Source organism: Oncorhynchus mykiss, chromosome 28 (assembly GCF_057628025.1).
Source record: "Oncorhynchus mykiss isolate SJ-2025 chromosome 28, ASM5762802v1, whole genome shotgun sequence".
Lineage (NCBI taxonomy): Eukaryota > Metazoa > Chordata > Actinopteri > Salmoniformes > Salmonidae > Oncorhynchus > Oncorhynchus mykiss.
The window spans coordinates 23525292-23549592 of record NC_143049.1 but is presented as its reverse complement, the minus strand read 5'-3'; the positions used below and the strand labels follow the sequence as shown (position 1 = coordinate 23549592).

Genomic DNA, 24301 nt, shown 5'->3' with positions numbered 1-24301 from the left:
CATGTTTAGAATATTTGAGGAAATGGAATGGATTTTAGAATGTGGATACAGGGGGAATGAGAATGGACCATATGAAGCAGAGGGCTGCAGATGAAGGATCCGGGGTGTGGACTCTGTAGAGCAGAGATCATCAACTATATGTAGATTAAGCCACGGGCCAACTTTTTTCTTGAGCGGATGGCCAGGAGGCCAGAACATAATTACAAATACATGTGTAGACTGCAAATTGACCACTAGAAGCACAAACATATGACTGAAACAATTTCAAACCATTTCAAACCATACTTGTATTTGTATATCACAGTGTATATCTCTTACACATGGGAATACTTCAGAACAGATTCCCCCAAAAAATGTATCACTTTGAGCTGATTTGCTGTTTCTACATTATTTTATGTCCAACAAAAACACTTAAAAATCACCCACGGGCCAAATTCAGCCCGCAGGTTGGGGAACCCTGTTGTAGCATTTGGCTTGGAGTCTCAGGTAGACATCATCAGGGCGTGGTAGTTAGACTGCTGTGGTGATGGCAATCCCCCCCCAGGAGATCCTTGGAAGAACTTAAGCGATACTAGCTGGAAGGCGGCATGAGCCCAATTTTTTATAACGCGATACCACTACTAACACACAGTGTCACTCAACATGCACTGCAGAAGAGAGATGAGGAATGTTAGTTTGGTCAGGTTTAAGTAGGGTGGCAGTGGTGCTTAAGGAGAGTGAGGACAGGTGTGGAGGCTGATTGGCAATTAGTAGCAGCTGGTGCTTGTTGAGTTGCTAGGGCGCTACATTCAAGTCATCTATTTAAAGTGTTGCATTCAAGTCTGGCCCTCTTGCCTCGTTTAAAAAAAAATCTTAACACCATTAAAAGTGATAGATATGAGCAAAGCACGATAATACATTAATTTCGGAGACATTGTATTAATTTGTTTATATTCATTCTCCCTTCCAACCTGCCCTTTAAATGATTATACTGTCTGCCACTGCCAAACAGTCAGGGGTGCCTGTGAAGAGACACTTGCTAAAACCCCACGGTACCTCTCATAAAGTTAGCTTGTCTCCAAGCTAAGTTTAATCTAATCTCCAGGAGAAAGATTTCACGCAGGCACTGATTCGCTGCCATATCAATTCATTGGAGCATTCTGTGTAGTACTCAGTTTTGCAGAGTACACCACCACCATATTAAGTATTTATTACTAATATACTGGGCACACACAGATTATTGAAGCCCTCAGGACATCACAAGATGTGGTGTTTTGCTGTTTCGTATATTTTGTGGACTGATCACAGAAGGTTGGTGGCACCTTAATTTGGGAGGACAGGCTTGTGGTAATGCCTGCAGTGGTTATGGGGGGAATGGTATCAAGCACATGGTTTGATGCCGTTCCAGCCTTTATTATGAGCCGTCTTCCACTCAGTTGCCTCCACTGGTACTGATTAAGTATAAAAAATCTATTGCATCACTTTATCTTACACAGGACAATTTTAACTATGATCAAAGGAGATAACAATGGTGGTCAGTCTTATTTGAGGATATATAAGCTACTACACCCATTCTAATTGTAGTGTAGCCCATACGTTTTGTATTTTGAGTGTAATTCAAGTGAATTCTATCTCTCCTTTTGTAGTTTTTGCTTCACTATTTCTCAAAACAAAAATAACCTCAGCCGTTTTAAAATACTTGCCTTTATATATATTTGAAACTCTATGAAATCTTGACAGTGTGTTGGAGACAAGACCGTGGACAATAGGAAGGAAGAGGTGGCAGACAGACACAGTATTTAAACACAGTTTTGGTGTGGACAAGAACTAGAGCATACAAACCCAAAATGTAAAATTGTGAGTCTCCAATGTTCCCAGCATATCACATTGTGCCAAACAGACTGCTAACAAGCAAGCAACATAAGTGGCTATTGATTTAGTTTACTGAAATAGTGTCTTGGTCCGTGTTCTTTTGTTTTTGTGAAGTCTCGTCCCATAATCTGTCATATAGCCATCTGGCTCAACTCTAGCAAACTACCGATCCAACTTTCTCTCCAACTTTATGTTGCTGCCTGAAAACAAATTTTCTGTCGTGTGGACACTACACAACTTTTAACAATTCCAACTTCCTCCGGGTGTGACCCTAATTTCTCCATAGATTCCCCTGTGTTCAATGGAGACAACGATAAACCATCATCCATGTCCCTGTTGGATTGTCATGTGCATTTTCCCTCTATTGCTCTCGTGGTGTCCCTCTGAACGTGGTGGTGGCAAATACATCTGCTGCTCTTTTCTAGAGTGTCCATGTCCCCTGGGCGACTTCTTGGAATAACTGGACCTCCTCTTGTCACCACTTGAAGAGAATAACCCTTTGATGGCATCAAGGACACTTCAAACGTCCTGACCTTGATAACTTCTCAAAGCTTCTCTCTTTCAAAACCGTTCTCACATGCTCTTACGCACAAAGCCCGAACCCTACAAGTGGCATATGTTTTCGCACATCACTGATCTCTCTTAAACATCTTTCACTCCCCCCCTGATGATTCAGATAACTTTTTTGTCCCTCCTCTCCTCTCCTCCTCTTTGCCCCTTCTCTCTCCTCGCTGGCTTCCAACGTTTACCCAAGAGGACCTGGTGGATGTGTTGCATAGTATCGTGTGGTTTTCTACTCAGTATTCAAGGCTATTGGATTTCTTTGCAAGATACGGTGCATGCATCTTTTCTGCACTGGTTTATCTCCTCCTATACTGCTGCAGACAAGACTACGATTAGAGTCCCAAGATCTGATTACCATTTACATAACACGTTATCATATCATTTACATCCAAAATACACTATTCAAATGGTGGTACAAGAGAGCTGTATCAGTTAATTCATTAACCTTTTACGACTAGGGGGCGATATTTTAATTTTTGGATAAAAAAAGTTCCCGTTTTAAATAAGATATTTTGTCACGAAAAGAGTATCAGTTAATTCATTAAGTCGAGAAATAAAATAAGACTGAATAAATGAAACCATTCACTTCAGCTCACATCAAACATGAATTCCTATCTACGTAAACCTTTTATTGAAGACTAAATGTGAAGTTAATGTGACTACTTCCTGTACTGGCCATTTTAGATTGTCATTATTTACAAAAATATGGTAAAATATGGTAAGCTCCTTTGAAGTCCAGCCCACTTGAGAAAGACTGACACACATCTCTCCCCTCCTCTCCCCTCCACTCCCCTCACACTCTTCAAGGTATTAATTGAGCCTTTAGTATTGCTATTGATTGTTTGCCAAGTTCAATACCGTTACACTAGTTGGCCACTCACACTCCATCAATGAGGCTTCAGCAACAAGATTTTTGTAGAAATCTTGTATCGTATCTAACCCCCTTGCAATGACTCAATAAAGTGGTTGTATCCCTGTCATCTTCAAATGTTGAGAACCCCAAAAATCTAGTTTGGGATTTTGGCAATAAGGCCCTACATACTGGACGCAAGATACATAACAATGGTATCAACAAGTTGATCTGACTGGGGAAGTAGATAAAGGGCCTCATTGCCAAAATACTGAACTATCCCTTCGAGGCCACACTGTGCAGCTTCAGATGAGTCATAGCCAATAAGAAGCCCTCTTTTGCCCTCTTATTGTTTCATGGCCTAAAGCATCGAGAAGAGATCTGGAAAGCCAGTCCTTTTATATTTCTTTATTTTTGGACAATCCTCCTTACAGTTTCTCAGCCCTGAGGATACTGTGAGTCAATTCTCACTTTCCATACTTCGGTTTAAAATGTAACTTAACTTGACGGTCTTGAAGACTGAGAAGATTAAGAGCACGATGGTGAGGATACTCACTTGTCTTTTATAAATCATTATAAATCTATGATTTATTGTGAAATACTGTGTTGTTGTGTCTCGTTTGCAGTCAGACATCATTAAATGTCACCTAATTTCACCTCATCATGTCAATTTAGAATTAAGTGGATTATCATTGGTCCTCTCTTCTGCTCACACAGTACTTCACCCTTACTTCCTGTGCATGATGCTGAATAACTTTAAGCTATTGAGAATTTGTCATTATAAAGGCCTTTCTTCAAAACATGTTCACACAAAAGGCTATAGAGTTTCAGCATTGGCATCATGCCACGATTCGATGTAGGGCATCAAATAATACATCTGCATGGTATACAATCACAGCCGCCAACAGTCATGACATGTAGCTGAAACATATGTGTTGACTGCTTGGTGTCAGTTTTTCCACCCAATGCTGCACACACACACTTCTACTTGGGAAATAATTACTATTCATTAAAGCTAGCTGTCAGATTCTCTGTCTTCCCTCCCTCCCCAGATGTCCTTCAGCAATCCCAGCACCTGTCATTCTGTCAGCCCTCAGTCAGCCTATCGATTCACAGATCTTTACCCAAGCATAGAATGCTTGCATGCAAATTTCTCTCTCCCTCTTTTTCTGGGCTGACCTTTATTTCTTAAAGAGTTTTTGGCAGGGATAAATAAACCACCATGAACTTTATTCAATTTAATTATTACTCTTCTTCTCATTCAGACCAGACATTTGTCAGGTACTAATATGTATTGATTTGCGGTTGTATCCACAACGACAGTCCAAAGTAAAGTTTGCACCTCACTGCAGAGTAACATTGCAATAACAACACATATATCAGTGAAGGCTGCTGGGAGGAGCTGTGGGAGGACTGCCTGATTGTAATGGCTGGAATGGAATCAATGGAACAGTATCAAAAACAAACATATGGAAACCACGTTTGACTCCGTTTCTTTTACTCCGTTCCAGCCATTACAATGAGCCTGTCCTCCTATACCTTCTCCCAACCACCTCCACTGACATCGAAAGTAGTCCGAATTAAATATCATTATCAGAACACATACGCAACTGAAAAAGGTAACTTACTCCAATGTCTTTCCGAATGCATATCTGAAATACCTTGCATCCAATTAATTGTTTTTATATGGATAGAATACAAAGAAATGCAAACGTAGTTGTTCTTTTTTATTATTTAATATAAGAACATTTACATCCTGTTAAAACATTGAGAGAAACAAATATTTTTGATCAAACAATAATAAAAAGTTAAACGGTTCTTTACAGAGCCAACCAGTAAGCATATCAGTATGTTTGTGTATGTAGCGCCTCATTCAGTATGTACAGATACAAATACATAAAACATGATCATATAATCAAATATAACTCTTTCAGCTGGATACTGAGCTGATATTTCATATTCTTGATTGAGCTGTGTGAAGTCGTCTGATCAAAATGGATGGAGTCAACCTAAGAATATTTACATTCAGCACTTTGGTTGTGGACATTTGTAGCTTTCAGGGGCAAAACAACATCTTATTCTATAACCATACAGAAGTTGAAGGCGTTTAGGAAATATCTGTACATTTTTCGAACGACAATTACCTTTCATACTGTACGGAAAAACTGCTCGGGTTAATTGTGTCAGGAATAGTACAAGCTAGACATACAGAGAGTTTGTTGCTTATTTCTTGAATGGCTCGCATAAGTAGTGTACTTTACAGCATAGGTACTTACATGGTAGAAATATAGGAACAAGTTATAACTGTAATTATATCAGAGATAAATGTATATAATTGATCATTGTAAGTGTTCACAACTTGTTCAAATCTTTTAACCATGTTACTACCACCTTTATATATAGTTTGATTCTGATGGTAGCAATACTGATGACATAGAAAATGTAATTAAATAAAGGCAGCTAAAGATGACATTCAAATCAAACTGTAATGATAACCTCTTATAGTGGTGCCATTCTCTCATATCATTACCCATTGAAAAGCTAAGGTCGGGCTCCCTGTGGAAAGAAAGCTGTCCCCCACATATCAAATAAGTTATAACCATAATTGTGAGGTCATGCCTGTCTGAGGCCTAAGGACGTTGGCACCAGTCCCAAGACTTGCACACCAGACAAACAGGCCACTGCTAAGTGACAGTGTTGGCATTGTAGAAGACCTTTTACTTCCACAGGGATATTTACATGTCAGGCGTCCTCTCACCAATGGAAAATGGATAGAGCACACATGAAAAGAGCTGTCCAGCCTTGAACATGGTGGCCATAAAAAGCTCAAGGACGGCCGCCGTTAACAATGAAGTGCCTCAAATGTTAAAAGAAGTCCAATGTGGCAGAATTGGAAGAAATTACACCACTGATTGACATAAAAGAATACAGAGTTTGAAAGAAGAACATCTGGGTGGTATGATAAGTGCTGTGTGCTGGCAGCCATGCTAACCGTCAGTTACTGTCCTATGGACTGAGGCAGTCAGAGGCAGTCAAAGGCAACAAACAAACAGAAAGGAATACATGGCAAATAAATGCACTATGAAATCATCTGCTGTACTCAGTGTACTGTCTATCATGTAACGAGAGGCTAGCCAATCAAGTCAAGGAGAGTTAATGCATTCATTTGCATGCTTAGATTTTAGACTGATATGCAAGTGGATGTGGATTTGGAGTGGAATGTTTGAATGTTTCTATTATATGATAATGTCCATAGTAATGAAATTGTAATAGTACCTTGTATTTGTTGTTGATAATGTTTATAGTTTCTCTCTCTCTCCCCCTCTCTCTTTATCTGTGTGCTATTAATAATATATTCTCCAGACACTTAGTTTTTCTAACATTTCCCTGAACCTATAATCAAAATTGTAATTGATGACTGTACTACATGACCTACACAGGTATAGGCAAAAAATAAGTACAAGGACCACATTTTATTTGACCAATACCACAACATCAATTAAATTATTGGACTCTCAAAACATAATAAATCATTGGAGAAAAATTGCCAACCCCATTTCCCTCATTTTCTTGTGGGAATGTTTGAAACGTTTACACAGCATAATAGACCCTCCTTGATTGATTGGGTGTCCTTCACTGTCCTGACGATTAGCTGAAGGGCAAGTGATGATTTCTAGATGACACCAAGATAAATAACTTTTATTTACAAACTCTGTGTTTGTGACTCCCATCTTATTAAAATAGTTTGATGTTTTTCCCAGGTTGTTCAGAAGCACAGTGAGTTTGATGCAATGTGACAATGTGTGTTTGGTTCCCCTGCACTGTGACAACCTTGGAAATGAGTTTTAACTTGCAAATGCTGCACTTCATATATTAGAGAACATTCATCTTATCAGGAAGCACCCAGGGTAATTCCATTTCATGGTAACAAAGAGGATTCGTACAGCGAAGAGGGACATTTAAATATGTGTTCTTTGTCGAGACCAAATGTTCCTATTGTCCAATGGTACAATTGATAAATCCTAGAAACACAGCTATTCCAGCAGTAGATTTATGACAGCAATTTTTCACTCAAGATGTAGGTTTTGTAAATAATGAAAGGTCAAATAGTACTTTAACATATGACATAGATATAGCAGTATGGTAAATTGTTGAACCATCACAATCCGTGTAAAAGATTTGAAACATATCCAGTTGGAATATACTATACTAAGAGAAATGCATGGTCTCCAGTTTATCAGCTCATGTTAATTTGAGTTCCAATCTAGGCCTACCGTGAATACCATTAATAAACTTTGAGTTAAAGAACTGGTTTAAAAAATAATAAAATTCCGCAATATGTTTAACTGGAATTGTGACTGGCATTGACAGGTAAGATCCACAATACAGTGTACTCATTAGAATGCAAATACAGTTAGCCTATTCCAAAAAAGGTGTTATGTCTGCAAAATATATTCAAAACATCTAGCTTGGAAATTAAACTTAACTAAATGTGCTTTTTTTATCTGAACATTGACTCTCCATTATAAAGGCATGATTTTTTTTTTGTTACAAATATTTTTGGGGTGTTTGCACTTGGTTATCAAATAAAAGGCATATGCACTTTCCACATAGATGGAGCAATATTTACAGAGCTGTATCCACAGACCTTTTGTAACCTTGTCAGAAGAATTCATTTTGAAGTCCGCTGAAAAACTCAACATTTAAGACATTTATGCCACTCGGTTTGCCACAATGTTGCTGAATAGAACGATTCAGTCATGGGCTTCTCAACCAAATGTTAAGCACAAATACATATCTTGTATGGTTTTGAACGAAAGATAAAATGGAAAGGCAAGGATAAACAAATGTGAAGGATTATCAAAATAAACCGTTAAGCATAATCAACAACTCATTCAGCACATCATATTTTCCCTTTTAAATGAAATTGTTCTGTAACCAAATAAAAAAAGTTAGAAAGGGAAATCCTGTTCCGTTTCCTCAACTTCATGCCAACAGATGAACAGCCATAGTGATCCTTTTGAAAACTCATCTGAGCTCCTTGCTTTCTATATTAAAAACTCTATCTGTTGTCATGACATCACTCCACATTCAACAGATTCAACACACGCCACAGTCTTTCAGCAAGTGTATAGGAATGTTCTAGACATCTCAGAAATATATGTACATGTTTTCCAAACCAGATGGATAAATTGGCGGATGACTGAAGAGTAACCAGCAGCACAGCACTCTCTGGACCCTAATTTAGACTGAGCTAGCTGCATAACTGGCCCAGTTCTGCCTCAGAGGAATTGGGCAGCTTGGAGTTGAAAATCTGGAGGGAGTCTCGGATGCGCACCACCTCGCTGGTGGAGAGCTTGAGCCTGTGTCGGAGCAGACATGAAAAGATGTCCAATGGCTGCACTCCAGGCGGGGAGAGCCGGTTGATGCGGTCTCTCATCTCCAGCAGCATATGAAAGGCTGCGTCCTGGGTTCCTTGCGTGTACGGGTAGTCCAGCTGCATAATCAGGTCTTTGATGCCCTCTGGGTCAAAGTGCATGCTGTAGCCGAACACCTTGAGACTGTTGATCTTCATGTAGCCCAGGTTGGACGTGTGGTCGTCCAGGTCCAGGGGCTCGTAGAAAAGGGTCTCGTTGACAGTGGGGTCGTCGGTCAGGATGCGGCTGCGCAGGTAAATGTGCACCGTCTCGAAGAAGGACTTCCACTTGTTGCCCAGCATCAGCGTCCAGTTGTAGCACTGCAGAGAGGCATCCAATTTAGTTCTCTCCCAGTCTGGGAAGTCCTGCTGGTTGACAGGCATGAACCAACTCTCCGAATGGCTGCCCCCAAATGGGTTGACATAGATAGCAGGCACAGGCTCCAGGGTACTGTTTTTAGTGGAGCAGATCTGGAATGAGATTCCCATTAGCATATGAATGAGGTTGGATTTGTTTTTGTTGCTCTTTAGAGTGAGGAGCATGCGTTTCCTCCAGGCCGGGTTGAACCAGCTGCCCAGACGCACATCATTGCTGATGTAGATGGCATGGACCTCCATGCGACTGTCCAGCTGCTGGAGCAGATACTTGACCTCTGTGTCCGGCATGTCAAAGTCAATGTTCAGGTAGTGGTCCAGAGAGTTTGCTATGTTGGGCCGACACGAGCCCAGGTGCAGGATATTGCCAGGGTGGCACGAGCCACAGCGGGTGATGTTGTCCGGGGCACATGAGAGGCAGGTCGACCCCTCTCCGACCTCACAGGGCACTGTCCCCTGGCAGGCGCTACTGTGCTCTGCAGTGCAGGTGCAGCTCTGCATCTCCTCTGAAAACGTGCCCAGGATTCCATGCTCGTTGCAGTACAGGAGTGACTGGGCCTTGCTCAGCCAAAATCCTGGTGTCCTAAAGAGGAAAGAGCATTATTTTCAAAAACATAATTTCACTTTGAGATCATCTTTACTTAAAATGTTTTACCTTTGACTAACACTATTGCACCCTATAGAAAGGATAGAGTAGTGCATACAGGACACAAGTGATGACAATGTCTTAGGGCTCTATTCAATGCGCATCGCAGAAATTCAGCTTTACAGCGAAAGCTGAAATTTAAAGGCAATATTCCCTCTTTAGCAAAGACTGCATTCAGGGTAATCGGAAATAACCTTTACAATATAGCCCTTAACGTTCACTTAACGTCATCCCATTTAGTAAGTGTCAAATAATGATTGATGTGGCCTTTAAAAGGCTTATCGCCCGTCTTTGGGATTCAGAAGAATAGCAAGGGCCCTACACACAAGATCCTTCTCTCAACTCTTCAGTTTACTCTGGAGTATAATGCCTTCCAGAGTCCATTTCACACTATTTCTCAGCCCTATTGAATTATGCAGAACATGTATTCCAGAACCTGCAGAACATGCTTGTTCTTTTAAATACCAATATGTTATTGCTAAATCATTCTTAGATTGTATCTATTTGTCGATTTATTATACATAATTTGCTATTAAATCTGTGTTCATTATTTATGTACAAGCTTTGGTAGGATTTTTGGTGCAACCTCATTTAGAGGGAAAATAACACAAATATTGTACATGAATTAAAAATGTTGTATTTTGCTGTAACTTTCTACTAAGCACTATTGAGTAGTTGGTTCTGCAAATAGTAGTTTTACTCAACAGGTTTTGTATTGGGACTTGCACAAAATAAATCTCAAAAATGAAACTTTTCCTTTCCGCAGGCATGCATATCAAAATGAGGGATTCTATAGCACATGATAATGTAGAATACATCTTCTGGCTCAGCTGAGCTGAATAGATTGTTTTTATTTGTTTGAACAGTTAAGGAAGTGAATGACAGCCAGAGGTAGCGCCTGTCAAAGAAATTGAAGTGTTCAGTGGGCAATACGTTAATAACACCAACCTGTTGTCTCTAAGAGCACTTGATTACAGACATGCCACCGTAGACCTCACATCATAAAGACCACTTCAATCGGGGCAGAGATACTAAACAGCTCTCTCTCGCCCTCTCTTTCATTTCAGACTCTTGCCCTGGTTTTCTCACAGCATCAGATAACAAATTGCATCTTAATGACAGACAACTCAGCCAAGTCAGTGCCTTCATAAAGTATTCACACCTTTCTACTTTTTCCATATTTTTCTTTGTTACAAAGTGGGATTAAAATGGATTTAATAGAATTTAATATATCTATTATATATAAAATACTCTATAATGTCAAAGTGGAAGAACATTTCTAACATCTGTAAAACATTTATGAAAAATAAAACACTAAAATATCTTGATAAGTATTCAATCCCCTGAATCAATTCATTTTAGAATCCCCTTTGACAGCAATTACAGCGGAGTCTTTCTGGGTAAGTCTCTAAGAGCTTTCCACACCTGGATTGTGCAACATTTGCCCATTATTATTTTTAAATTCTTTAAGCTCTGTCAAATTGGTTGCTGATCATTGCTAGACAACACTTTTCAGGTCTTGCCATACATTTTCAAGCATATTTAAGTAAAAACTGTAACTTGGCCACTCAGGAACATTCACTGTCTTTTTGGTAAGCAACTCCAATGTAGATTTGGCCTTGTGTTTTAGGTTATTGTTTTGCTGAAAGGTGAATTCATCTCCCAGTGTCTGGTGGAAAACACACTGAACAAGGTTTTCCACTAGGATTTTGCCTGTGCTAAGCTCCATTCTGTTTATTTTTTTATCCTTAAAAATATGGAGAGAAGGTACTAGGGCTGTGACAGTCACAAGATTTTGTCAGCCGGTGATTGTCAAGCAAATAACTGTCGGTCTCATGGTAATTGACCGCTAATAAACATAAACACATTTAGCATCTCCTGGCTTCCACACAACCCATTGATGCAGACCTTTGGAACATCTACATTTTAGTCTAATAAATCCATGTAATATAGCCTACATCTTCACAACAAATCCATTATTTATTTTAGACAGTTCTAAAGAAGCATGATATGAAGAAAATGTAGTCTATTTCAGAAGAACAGAATAGCATACTCTGAGTTGTCCTTAGGTTAGGTCCTGATCTGGCTATGCCAAATGGCTGTGGGCTATACTAGTTAATTTAGCAGACAAGATTTGCTTAGAATTCCGTGGCATTATTTTATAGTTTGATGAATGCAAATGAACAAAGCTGAATAAAAAATAAAGGGTATTTTCTCCAAACGATTTGAGAGAGAGAGAGCGCACATGCGGCTATTCTGTGTTGAGCGGTTAACAAAGTGATGCCGTAATGCACCCTAAAAAAATCCATGCCTTTTGCGGCCGCTGGCCGTTGTGCCCTTCTCCCCGAGTGCTGCGTTGTGCCTTTCTCCCTGAGTGCTGTGTTGTACCTTTTTCCCTGAGTGCTGTGTTGTACATTTTTCCCTGAGTGCTTGCGTTGTGCCCTTCTCCCCTTGTGCTGCGCGCTCTGAATTACCTCTCACTTACATGGCTCTCCATCACATGATTGGATCTTTCTCACAGGCTACAAGTGAAGACCGACACATCGGGGACGCAACTGCGCGCATCCTTATCCAATTCCGAGGTGCATATTGAAGATATTTGGAAGAACTGTCCACATTTACTTTTCATCAGCCAACACCAAGAGTAGGCCTAACGAACAGCAAAAGCACTAGCCTATGTCAATCTACTATCCTCCATAGTGAAAAGGTCGACCTACAGTATTCTGTGCGAGAAATAAATATTCCAAACATAGTCTGGGACAGTTGTGGGATGCGATAGATCCCAAATTCATACAACCACTACCTTCAAAAAAACATTGTGATGCAATGTGGCTGACGCAACAGATCAGAACGTTTTCAGCTTAAAATGTTGATAAACTAGTAGGCTATTTCACATTATAAGTGCAGAAATGCGCACATGGTAGTAGGCTATAAGCATTAATTTTCTATTAGGGAGAAACACCATTCTCAAAAGTGTCCGCAAATGCAATTATGCATGTAATGCTTTTATTATAAAGGTGCATTTTATTGGTGAAAATGAGCTTCCACAAACTTTAAACTCACTCGCTGCTTATGTATGACAGTTAGGCTCTACACCCCTTCTTAATTTTAAGAAGTTATTTGGCCACTTTAGTTGTTAAACAAACTATGCCTATGAGCTAGGCTACATGATGTGTGCGACTATGTTCAGAAAATGTTGCAAAAAAAAATACATTGTTTATTATGCTGGGCATCATTCACAAGTCATAGTATATAATTCACAAGTGATAGGCTAATATTGTCATCAGACTATTCTTGATTTAATCATGTCTTTAGATATACTAAATAATATTTGTGTGAAATTTGTTTTGATTTAGAATGGACCATTATCATGCACCTATATCGATTTTTTTAATTTATTACTTAAATAGCGATTGGAGGACGCTTTTCCTGTGGCTACCAGCCAGGTAGGCAATACTCCTGTTGTAAATATAAGCAATGTGATTAATATTAGCAAAGTTGAGAAATAAATATAGTAGGCCTAGCCTATAGAAAGCAGATGGGATCCTCCTCTGTTTTCTTGCGCAATTACATGGCCTATAGAAATGTTGCGTGACATGAGCTCATGTTTGATTAGATTTGGAATACATTTGCATTGATGTCAGAGTGATTAGAGGGACAATAGAGTGCCGAGTACAAGGCAGTTAGCAAGTTTGGTTGGCTACTAATGACCATCAGTGGCATCAGAGCTGGGAGAAGCCTAATTAACATGACTAAACGGTCACATGGTATTTAACTGTCTTCATGACTCATCACCACCGCTTTGGCAGTAATACGGTCACCGCAACAGCCCTAAGTGGTACTCAGTTATGTGGTGTATTGGATTTGCCCCAAACATAAGACGTTGTATTCAGGACAAAAAGTGAATTGCTTTGCCACATTTTTTTGCAGTATTACTTTAGTGCCTTGTTGCAAACAGGATGCATGTTTTGGAATATTTTTTATTCTGTATCTGCATCCATTTCACTCTGTCAATTGGGTTAATATTGTGGAGTAACAACAATGTTGTTGAGCCATCCTCTTTTCACAGCCAAACTTTTTTGGGATAGGGGGCAACATTTTCACTTTTGGATGAATAGCGTGCCCAGAGTGAACTGCCTCCTACTCTGTCCCAGATGCTAATATATGCATATTATATTATATATTATATACATGACAGAGTTACCACTCGTTCCAGTGCTTTTTCTGAAGAGAAAAGAATTATAGATTTGAATAGAAAACACTCTGAAGTTTGTAAAACTGTTTGAATGATGTCTGTGAGTATAACAGAACTCATATGGCAGGTGAAAACCGGAGAAAAATCCAACCAGGAAGTGGGACATCTGAGGTTTGTAGTTTTTCTAAGCTTGGCCTACCGAATACACATTGAGATATGGATGAGGTTGCACTTCGTACTGCTTCCACTAGATGTCAACCGTCTTTAGAAACTTGAATGAGGATTCTACCATAAAGGAGTGGGTCATGAGACCTCTTTGAGTCAGTAGTCTGGCAGAGAGTCTTGGTCTCATGACAGAGTTACCACTCGTTCCAGTGCTTTTTCTGAAGAGAAAGGAATTCTCCGGTTGGAACATTATTGATGTTTTATGTTAAAAACATTCTAAAGATTGATTCCATACATCGTTTGACATATTTCTAAAGGACTGTAACGGAACTTTTCGAGTTTTTGTCTGGATGAAGTGCCTGCGCCTCATGAAGATGGATTACTGGGCTGAACACGCTAACAACAAGTGGCTATTTGGACATAAATGATGGAACTTTATGGAACAAATCAGTAATTTATTGTCGAACTGGGATTCCTGGGAGTGCCTTCTGATGAAGATTATCAAAGGTAAGTGAATATTTATGGTGTTGTTTCTAACTTTGTTGATTCCAAAATGGCGGATATTCCTCTGGCTGTTTTGGGTTCTGAGCGCCGTTCTCAGATTATGCTTTTTCCGTAATTTAAAAAAAAAATCTGACACAGCGGTTGCATTAAGGAGAAGTCTATCTTTAATTCAGTGAATAACACTAGTATCTTTTATCAATGTTTATTATGAGTATTTCTGCAAAATCACCGGATGTTTTGGAATCAAAACATTACTGGACGTAATGCGCCAATGTAGACTGAGATTTTTGGATATAAATATACACATTATCGAACAAAACATACATGTATTGTGTAACATGATGTCCTAGGATTGTCATCTGATGAAGATCATCAAAGGTCAGTGATTAATTGTATCTATATTTCTGCTTTTTGTGACTCCTATCTTTGGCTGGAAAAATGGCTGTGTGTTTTTTCGACTTGGCAGTGATCTAACATAATCATATGTTGTGCTTTAGCTGTAAAACATTTTTTGAAATCGGACACGATGGGTAGATAAACATCTTGTTAATCTTTCATTTGCTGTATTGGACTTGTTAATGTGTGAAAGTTACATAGGAAAAAAAAAATGTGAATTTTGCGCGCTGCCTTTTCAGCGGAATGTTGTCGAAAGGTTAAACTCTTGTTTAAAAATCACCATTGGCCTCATGGTGAAATCCCTGTGCAGTTTCCTTCCATTCAGGCATCTGAGTTAGGAAGGACGCCTGTATCTTGCCTGTATCTTTGTAGTGACTGGGTGTATTAATACACCATCCAAAGTGTAATTAATAACTTCATCATGCTCAAAGGGATATACAATGTCTGCTTTTTTATTACCCATCTACCAATAGGTGCCCTTCTTTGCGAGGCATTGGAAAACCTCCCAGGTCTTTGTGGTCGAATCTGTGTTTGAAATTCACTGCTCGACTAAGGGACCTTACAGATGTGTGTGTGGGGTACAGAGTTGAGGTAGTCATTCAAAAATCATGTTAAACACTATTATTGAGTCTATGCAACTTATTATGTGACATGCTAAGCAAATTATTACTCCTGAACTTATTTAGTCTTGCCATAAAAAACACATTGAATACTTCTCAATTAAATCCATTTTAAATTCAGGCTGTAACACCACAAAATGGGGAAAAAGTCAAGGGTGAAGACCTGACCCAAACAACATACATTTATATAAAAGAGGAAACAATGATGATAGAATGCCATCAAGTGGTTTTACGTAATAGTTAATTTATGTAATTTACCAATAAAGTAGGTGTAAGATGTTCAAAAGCCTAAATAAACACGTTTTCATCTGATATGGCAGATATTACAATATAATTCAGCAATTATTTAAGAGCATGTGATGTTCCCATTTTCATACCTTTCTCTAGAGAGGCTGATCCTTGGCAGTTTGGGACAGCGCTTGCTCAGAGTGAAGAGTTTCCTCACAATCTTCTGGGCTTTCCCAAGAACCAAATTGGTGCTGATCTCCAATTGGCTGTAGCGCTTCTGGAGAGCTGCATCTGTTGCCCAAAACTTGAATACCATGGATGTGTTTAAAAAACGGTCCGTTGGTAGTTTTTTCATGAAGGCCTTGAATTCATCTAAGAAATTGAGAAACAATCACCATATAAACATGATTAGTTTTATTAATCTTAAAAAAGTAAATAATTTCACAACCATCAATATATTTTTATTTTCTTCACTTTTCTTAATTTTAACCAGATATTTATATTATGGATTATACCTTTTAATGTGCAATTATGGTTCATATCCCTAATTTACCATGGACATTATCATTATATTATTTCACTATTTCACTAATTTAAACCATCCAGAGACTTCCTACTTATGCCCTAGGCAGCTGCTATGAAGTATCTTATCAAATCACTGCAATGAAGACACACAGTACTTTTTTACAAAGCCCAACTGAGTGAGACCTGCAATTGTTATGGGGGCTGGAGCTTTTATATTCCTGTATGCTACTCTTGGCAACACTGTAGTGAGTACATTTGTAGTTAAACTGACAGGCTCAGGTCTTTACAGTGCTCGATGATCCTGAGTGAGCTACCTCTGGCTCCCAGAGCCAACACCAAATGAGTTGAAAACATCAAGTTTTAGTTTATCACATTCAACGGCTCAATTGGGTTACACATCAGACTTGCGGTGTCACCTCTCTTCATACTATCAGTCTCAAATGCACGCGATGTCGCAATAGGTATTTGATGGATCCATTAGTTTGTTCAGTGTTAAAATATTTTGTTTAATGGTAAATGATTTGATTGCATTATATCTCGATAGACCTCCTGCCTGATTATTTGTTGACATGGGCATAATACCAGAGGAACTACTACTGAAAAAAACTTACTACATTTCTATGTTGTCGGCATGCGTTCACATGCATTAATTGAACACGCATTAATTGGAAACCCTTGAATGAGTAGGTGTGTCCAAACTTTTGACTGGTAATGTACGCTACTTCCCTTTTTCTTGGAAAACAGAACAAGCAGTGATAAGTAGCCTATTATGTGCCTGCCTGTACTTACATAGATGTTATTCCCTTATGGTTACCTACTTCCGAAAATGTGGTCTCCTTTGACACGAGGAGGCAGAGTAACAGCGTACTTTCATATGTGGTTAGACACTACATTATGCCCTCATCAAATAACACATCTTCCTAGCATGTACTTACGGATTCTAACCACCCACCTGACAAGCCAAGGATATAGAGTGGTAATGTCATCTAATAAAAAGCTAATCTTTCACCTTGCACCCTATAGCTGAAAATCAGGGCGCATCGACTTGCTGTTTGTCAGGCTCACCCACCATGTGAAACAAATGGCACCCTATTCCCTTTTTAGTGTACTACTTTTGACTAGGGCCCATAGGAGCGGGGATATGGTGCCATTTGGGACGTAGGATATGGTGCCATTAACTGGAGTGATCAATGCCTCTGCTTCCCTCCACATGCACTGGAGAACCCAGGCCATTTGAATGATCATTGGGATACACAGAACACAAAAGTAATGTGTCTGTCTATTCCCCTTTTTCTGGCATTTGTGACTTTATGTTCACATTCATGGAAAATGTAGGCCTTTAAAAATGTGTCAGAAAAAGGGATGTGGTTATTTCCCATAATGGACACAGCCCACTTTCATTCTGATGGGCGTATTAGTGATTCATATAACCATGAACAGAACAGACAGCAAGCTGGGCTTGTTTATTTTTCTCAAAAACAAGGATTTTGAATCATGGTTTTGAATGGCAGCACTGTAACTATTATTTGATATTAGGCAGGGTGAAACCAATATTTTAAATGAGGACAATGCACTGCCATAAAGCTTGTATCTTTGAGTTGTGTGTTACAGAGCAGATGCTTTTGTGATGTCGTTGCATGGAATACAGTGATATAATATCTTCCCATTTCTCAATGGATTACTAAAAAATGTTGTTATTACTGAATCCTGCACCTGAATTATTAAGGAACCCCCCTTGGAATCCCCATATCTCTTCCATTGCTTTGATTGAACAAGTTATTAACATACAGTGCCTTCGGAAAGTATTCAGACATTTTTCCACATTTTGTTACGTTAGTCTTATTCTAAAATTTATTAAATTCAATGCCATACAACACTCCTTCCGTGGCCTCCGACTGCTCTTAAACGCTAGTAAAACCAAATGCATGCTTTTCAACCGATCGCTGCCTGCACCCGCATCCCCGCCTAGCATCACCACCCTGGATGGTTCCGACCTAGAATATGTGGACATCTATAAGTACCTAGGTGTCTGGCTAGACTGCAAACTCTCCTTCCAGACTCATATCAAACATCTCCAATCGAAAATCAAATCAAGAGTCGGCTTTCTATTCCGCAACAAAGCCTCCTTCACTCACGCCGCCAAGCTTACCCTAGTAAAACTGACTATCCTACCGATCCTCGACTTCGGCGATGTCATCTACAAAATGGCTTCCAACACTCTACTCAGCAAACTGGATGCAGTCTATCACAGTGCCATCCGTTTTGTCACTAAAGCACCTTATACCACCCACCACTGCGACTTGTATGCTCTAGTCGGCTGGCCCTCGCTACATATTCGTCGCCAGACCCACTGGCTCCAGGTCATCTACAAGTCCATGCTAGGTAAAGCTCCGCCTTATCTCAGCTCACTGGTCACGATGGCAACACCCATCCGTAGCACGCGCTCCAGCAGGTGTATCTCACTGATCATCCCTAAAGCCAACACCTCATTTGGCCGCCTTTCGTTCCAGTACTCTGCTGCCTGTGACTGGAACGAATTGCAAAAATCGCTGAAGTTGGAGACTTTTATCTCCCTCACCAACTTCAAACATCAGCTATCTGAGCAGCTAACCGATCGCTGCAGCTGTACATAGTCTATTGGTAAATAGCCCACCCATTTTCACCTACCTCATCCCCATACTGTTTTTATTTATTTATTTTTTTCTGCTCTTTTGCACACCAATATCTCTACCTGTACACTGATCATTTATCACTCCAGTGTTAATCTGCAAAATTGTAATTATTCGCCTACCTCATGCCTTTTGCACACATTGTATATAGACTCCCCCTTTGTTTTCTACTGTGTTATTGACTTGTTAATTGTTTACTCCATGTGTAACTCTGTGTTGTCTGCTCATACTGCTATGCTTTATCTTGGCCAGGTCGCAGTTGCAAATGAGAACTTTTTCTCAACTAGCCTACCTGGTTAAATAAAGGTGAAATAAAAAAAAATAAAAAATAAAAATATTTTTTCTCAGCAATCTACACACAATACCCCATATTGTCAAAGCGAAAACTGTTTAAAAAATAAACACATTTTTGCAAATTTATTACAAATAAAAAACAGAATAATCTTATTTTCACAAGCATTCAGATCCTTTTCTATGAGACTCGAAATTGAGCTCAAGGGCATCCTGTTTCCATTGATAATCCTTGGGGAGTTTCATCAACTTGATTGGAGTCCACAGCATGTCAGAGAAAAAAAACAAACCATGAGGTTGAAGGAATTGTCCTTAGAGCTCCGAGACAGGATTGTGTCGAGGCACAGATCTGGGGAAGGGTAGCAAAAAAAATCTGCGGCATTGAAGGTCCCCAAGAACACAGTGGCCTCCATCATTCTTAAATGGAAGAAGTTTTAAACCACCAAGACTCTTCCTAGAGCTGGCCGCCCGGCCAAACTGAGCAATCCGGGGAGAAGGGCCTTGGTCAGGGAGGTGACCAAGAACCCAATGGTCACTCTGACAGAGCTCCAGAGTTCCTCTGTGGAGATGGGAGAACCTTCCAGAAGGACAATCATCTCTGCAGCACACCACCAATCAGGCCTTTATGGTAGAGTGGCCAGACGGAAGCCACTCCTCAGTAAAAGGCAAATGAAAGCCGCTTGGAGTATGCCAAAAGGCACTCAAAGACTCTCAGACCATGAGAAACAAGATTATCTGGTCTGATGTAACCAAGATTACTATTTGTTCTGAATTCCATTTTTCATGTCTGGAGGAAACATGGCACCATCCCTACGGTGAAGCATGGTGGCAGCATCATGCTGTGGGAATATTTTTCAGTGGCAGGGACTGGGAGACTAGTCAGGATCGAGGCAAAGATGAACAGAGCAAAGTACAGAAAGATCCTTGAGGAAAACCTGCTCCAGAGCACTCAGGACCTCAGACTTGGGCGAAGGTTCACCTTCCAACAGGACAACGACCCTAAGCACACAGTCAAGACAATGCAGGAGTGACTTCGGAACAAGTCTCTGACTGTCCTTGAGTGACCCAGCCAGAGCCCGGACTTGAACCCGATCAAACATCTCTGGAGAGACCTAAAAATAGCTGTGCAGCAACGTTCCCCATATAACCTGACAGAGCTTAATTAAGAGGATCTGCAGAGACGAATGGGAGAAACTCCCCAAATACAGGTGTGCCAAGCTTGTACTGTCATACCCAAGAAGACTTGATGCTGTAATTGCTGCCAAAGGTTGTTCAACAAAGTACTGAGTAAAGGGTCTGAATACTTATGTAAATGTGATATTCTTTGTGGGGGAGAAGGCCCAGTGCAGTAAAAATGTATTGTTTTACGTTTTATATATATTTCCATACTAGGTTGAAATAATACTGTGAAATTGTGAAAATGCCCTTTTAGTGTAAGAGCAGTTTGAAAAGATCGCCTGAAATTCCAGCCTGTTTTAACTTAATGAACCAATAAGAGAGAGCGTTCCATACCTCTCTGCCAATAACAGCTAGTTTTCAGTTTTCCCCTCCCCACTCAGACCACTCCCAGACAGTCCTAGCTAAATTCTTGCTTGAGACATTGCTCTTTGCTATGAAGCTTTTTTTTTTTTTTTTTGACCACGTTAATTGAAAACAATCCCAGTAAGGTACTTAATTGTTACCTAGAAATTATTTGATTTTGAGATAAAAAAAAAAATGGCTGCATTGGACCTTAAGAGAGATCTAAGTTCACCATCCTTCTTTCAAACGTATGTCTCCTTTTTTTCTTTCCATTGGTATACTACTCCTACTGGAATACTTTGAGTGGAAAACACAGTGAGACATGGCTGTCAAGCTATCATCACAAAGACATCAAATGGTTGCTTGTGGCACTTTGACGGCAACTACAATACAGTGCCTCCACCGTATTTGACATTATAGTTACAGTGCACTATATGGTACACTGACATAAAGACGGCACTTCTTTCAAGGTTAAACTTGTCGGGATTGGTAAACTATCTGTAGGAACTACTGCAGTTGATGCTAGCTCTTTATGAACAAGGTTCCTATTCTCCTATGACATTTTTCAACACTTTATATTCCAGAGACAGGACTAAGAACAACACTTTCACCTTCTCTGTGTATCAGATTTTTAAATATCAGATATTGAGGGGGGATCTTGTTGGGCTCAGACTGAGCATATAGAAAATACAACCTGTATCAGATAAGAAAGACATTATGCAAACAGCACAAATAAACTAGTTGATCGTATAAGATAACTGGATAAGATATTAATATTTACATTAATATCTTAAAAGATCCTTTTGTTTTGTCCCTTAAAGACTCCTTCAATTTTCAAAACACAAATAAATATTTTCAGAATGAAATCGTATCACTTGAGATATGCTGTACAGTTTGTGGGCTAAGACACCATATATGAACTTCAATGACTCATCAGGTATAACAAAAAATGTAATCAAACTAAAGGCCATGCTATGTGATCAAATATGGCTGCTGTTGCAGTTATTAGACAAGACTGAAACACTTTTTTTGTTAAGTTTGTTTCTAGATCCTATTATTAACCAATGTAAAATCTAAGACTCACTATGAAAAACCATAGGTTAAGTATGTATTGCTCCCAGCCCACAACCAAATAATGATGAGCAGAAGCACTGTTTTTGATTGCACAGTGGGAGGAAGTAAGACATATGATCTGACCCAATGACATATTATATCACACAGTAAACTGCAGGATCTGATTTGCATTGAGGGTTAATCTCAATTGCCTTGTAAATGGCTTATAACTCTCTCTCCCTTTGGATAACTCACAAAGTAATCGCTTGTGGACCGATTCTGCCTGTTAACTGAAGAATCTGTCAGGACTGAATGGGATGTGTCGGATAACGAGCAGCAGCAGTTCTGGTTATTTGGACAAATCATGATTTCACAGGTGTTAGCATCTCTTAATCAGTTCTCTTAACATGTATGGGTTAACCGAGATCACTCACAAAGTAACACAATGCTGTCTGAACAGGATTCTTTGTTAATGTGAGACTAGCAACTTTCCCATCAGACAAATAAATATTCACCTATTGTAGGCTCAAGGAATTCTGTAGTATCACTATATTTTCAGTAGCTTTTCTTCAAGAAATCAAGTATCTTGTTATTTTGCCTTGAACATATGAACATTTTTCATATGAGAAATGCTCCTCACTTTCTGTCAGTGCTGGTAAAGCATGAACAATAAATATATTCGACCTTTGCACACACGGGAAACCAATGCTATCAGGTTTCTGCTCATTGCTCTCTGGTGGGTGATTTTAGCATGGTAAAACACCACTATGTGCTCTAAGGTTCGACAAACTCATAAAGGAGATCAATTTCCACTACTACAATGATTCCTTCTTCCAGGGTTGGTGCTGAAACATAATAACCTGACACTGACTCTTGCTCTTGATCTGCAAGGCTCAGATATTTCAGTATTTATGGCTAACGTGTGGAGCAAGATGTCACAAACTCATGATAGCTTTATGATTTCTTAGGGAAAATCTACAGATTCATGATTACTGTTTCCTTTGATCATGGATGGCTATACACATGAGCTAAGACAAACTATCAATTTGGCTATGTTCGGCAATCTGGGCTTTTTATTGTTGCCATTTAAGGGTTTATGTTGCATACAATGAATAAGGAGCTGTACTGAAATGTTTCCCATTAAACCAAATCTGACATTCAATATAACATCATCAAATATTTATTGGAATTAGGATGCTCATTCTAGCTGATGTTGTACACTCTTTTGCCCTTGTTGGTGATCATTGTGTTACAGTGTCGCTTTGCCACAATTTATAACCCAGAAGAACCATCCGTTTCAGGGATGTGAAGCACAGTACAGTAGTACTGCTTCTGTTATAATTTGTTGAGAAATACAGTTTCTTTAGAATACCATTAGACAATTCCCTTTTACCTCATGTTATACAGGTCAAACCCCTTTTGGGTATTATTAATAAGCATGGCAAATTGTTTCATTACCACTGCCAGGTCAACTTTGACAACAGAGAGGGTAACACCAGAAGCTTGAGTAAACTCACAAGTTATTTAGCATTGACTGTTTGGAATATTTCACCAAGTCATGCGGTAAGATCCAACCTGGATAATAGATTTAGTGAACAGGAGGGGGGTCAATCATTCAGGCAGCATTTCCCCAGCAGCTATTTCTCAGAATACTTGCCTGAGGATAATGGTTTTTACACTTAGTGAGTAATGCATTGAATGAGATATTTCCCCAAAATATGTAATTTCAGTGCCATAGAGGACGCCTGCTGTCCATTGACTAAAGCAGATGCTTTGGGAACATTTCTAAGGACATTTTATTGAGCTGAGTCATCTATTGGATCTAGCCCAGTTCTTGTAGTCGGGCACCAGTTTCTCTAACCTGACCAAGGAGCATAACAAGAATGTATTGTTTCATTGCTCTTACAGTATGAAAGCAGTACTCTCCAATGTTACACCATCAAGCTGCAGTTGGGAATGAGACAGTCATTTGTTCTTCTGTGTTCTATAGTAAGAATGTATTGCCATGGAAAAATACATTATATTCCTCTAATTAGTATTGATGGAGGAATGAAGGCGATGCAGTTGCATATTGGGATATTATTTTAGCCGATATTTCGTATCGTTTTGGAAATATTGCAAGATAATTTTCTCGCTAGTTGGCTGTACCTGCACCAAAACTCCAGTATTTTTCCTTCATAGCTTGTTCTCCATCTTCTTTTAAATAGGGAGCCAATTTGTTTTCAGGACTTATTTCCATTACTGATCAAAACTCATTTTCTCATGGCTCTCTCTTATCCCTCTGCAGCAGACATATGTTGAGCAATATGTTTGGAACATCGAATCACAATACAATTCCAGTATTGGATCGCAATGCATATAGAATCATGAGAATCGCAATACATATCGTATCTGGGATAGTATCATATTGTGAGGTCCCTGGCAATTCCCAG

The 24301-nt window shown here is 39.4% G+C and overlaps 1 protein-coding gene across 1 annotated transcript in view; it reads right to left on the bottom strand.

Moving 5' to 3' along the window:
• Positions 1-4979: 4979 nt before the first annotated feature.
• brinp2 (BMP/retinoic acid inducible neural specific 2) overlaps positions 4980-24301 on the bottom strand; it is a 120818-nt gene continuing 101496 nt past the window's right edge. The window contains exons 7-8 of the mRNA XM_021589513.3: positions 15960-16182; positions 4980-9639 (exon numbers count right to left, since the gene is read on the bottom strand). Of these exons, the coding sequence (XP_021445188.1) occupies positions 8520-9639; positions 15960-16182 (1343 nt within the window). The 3' untranslated portion in view covers positions 4980-8519. The remainder of the gene's footprint in view (positions 9640-15959; positions 16183-24301) is intronic.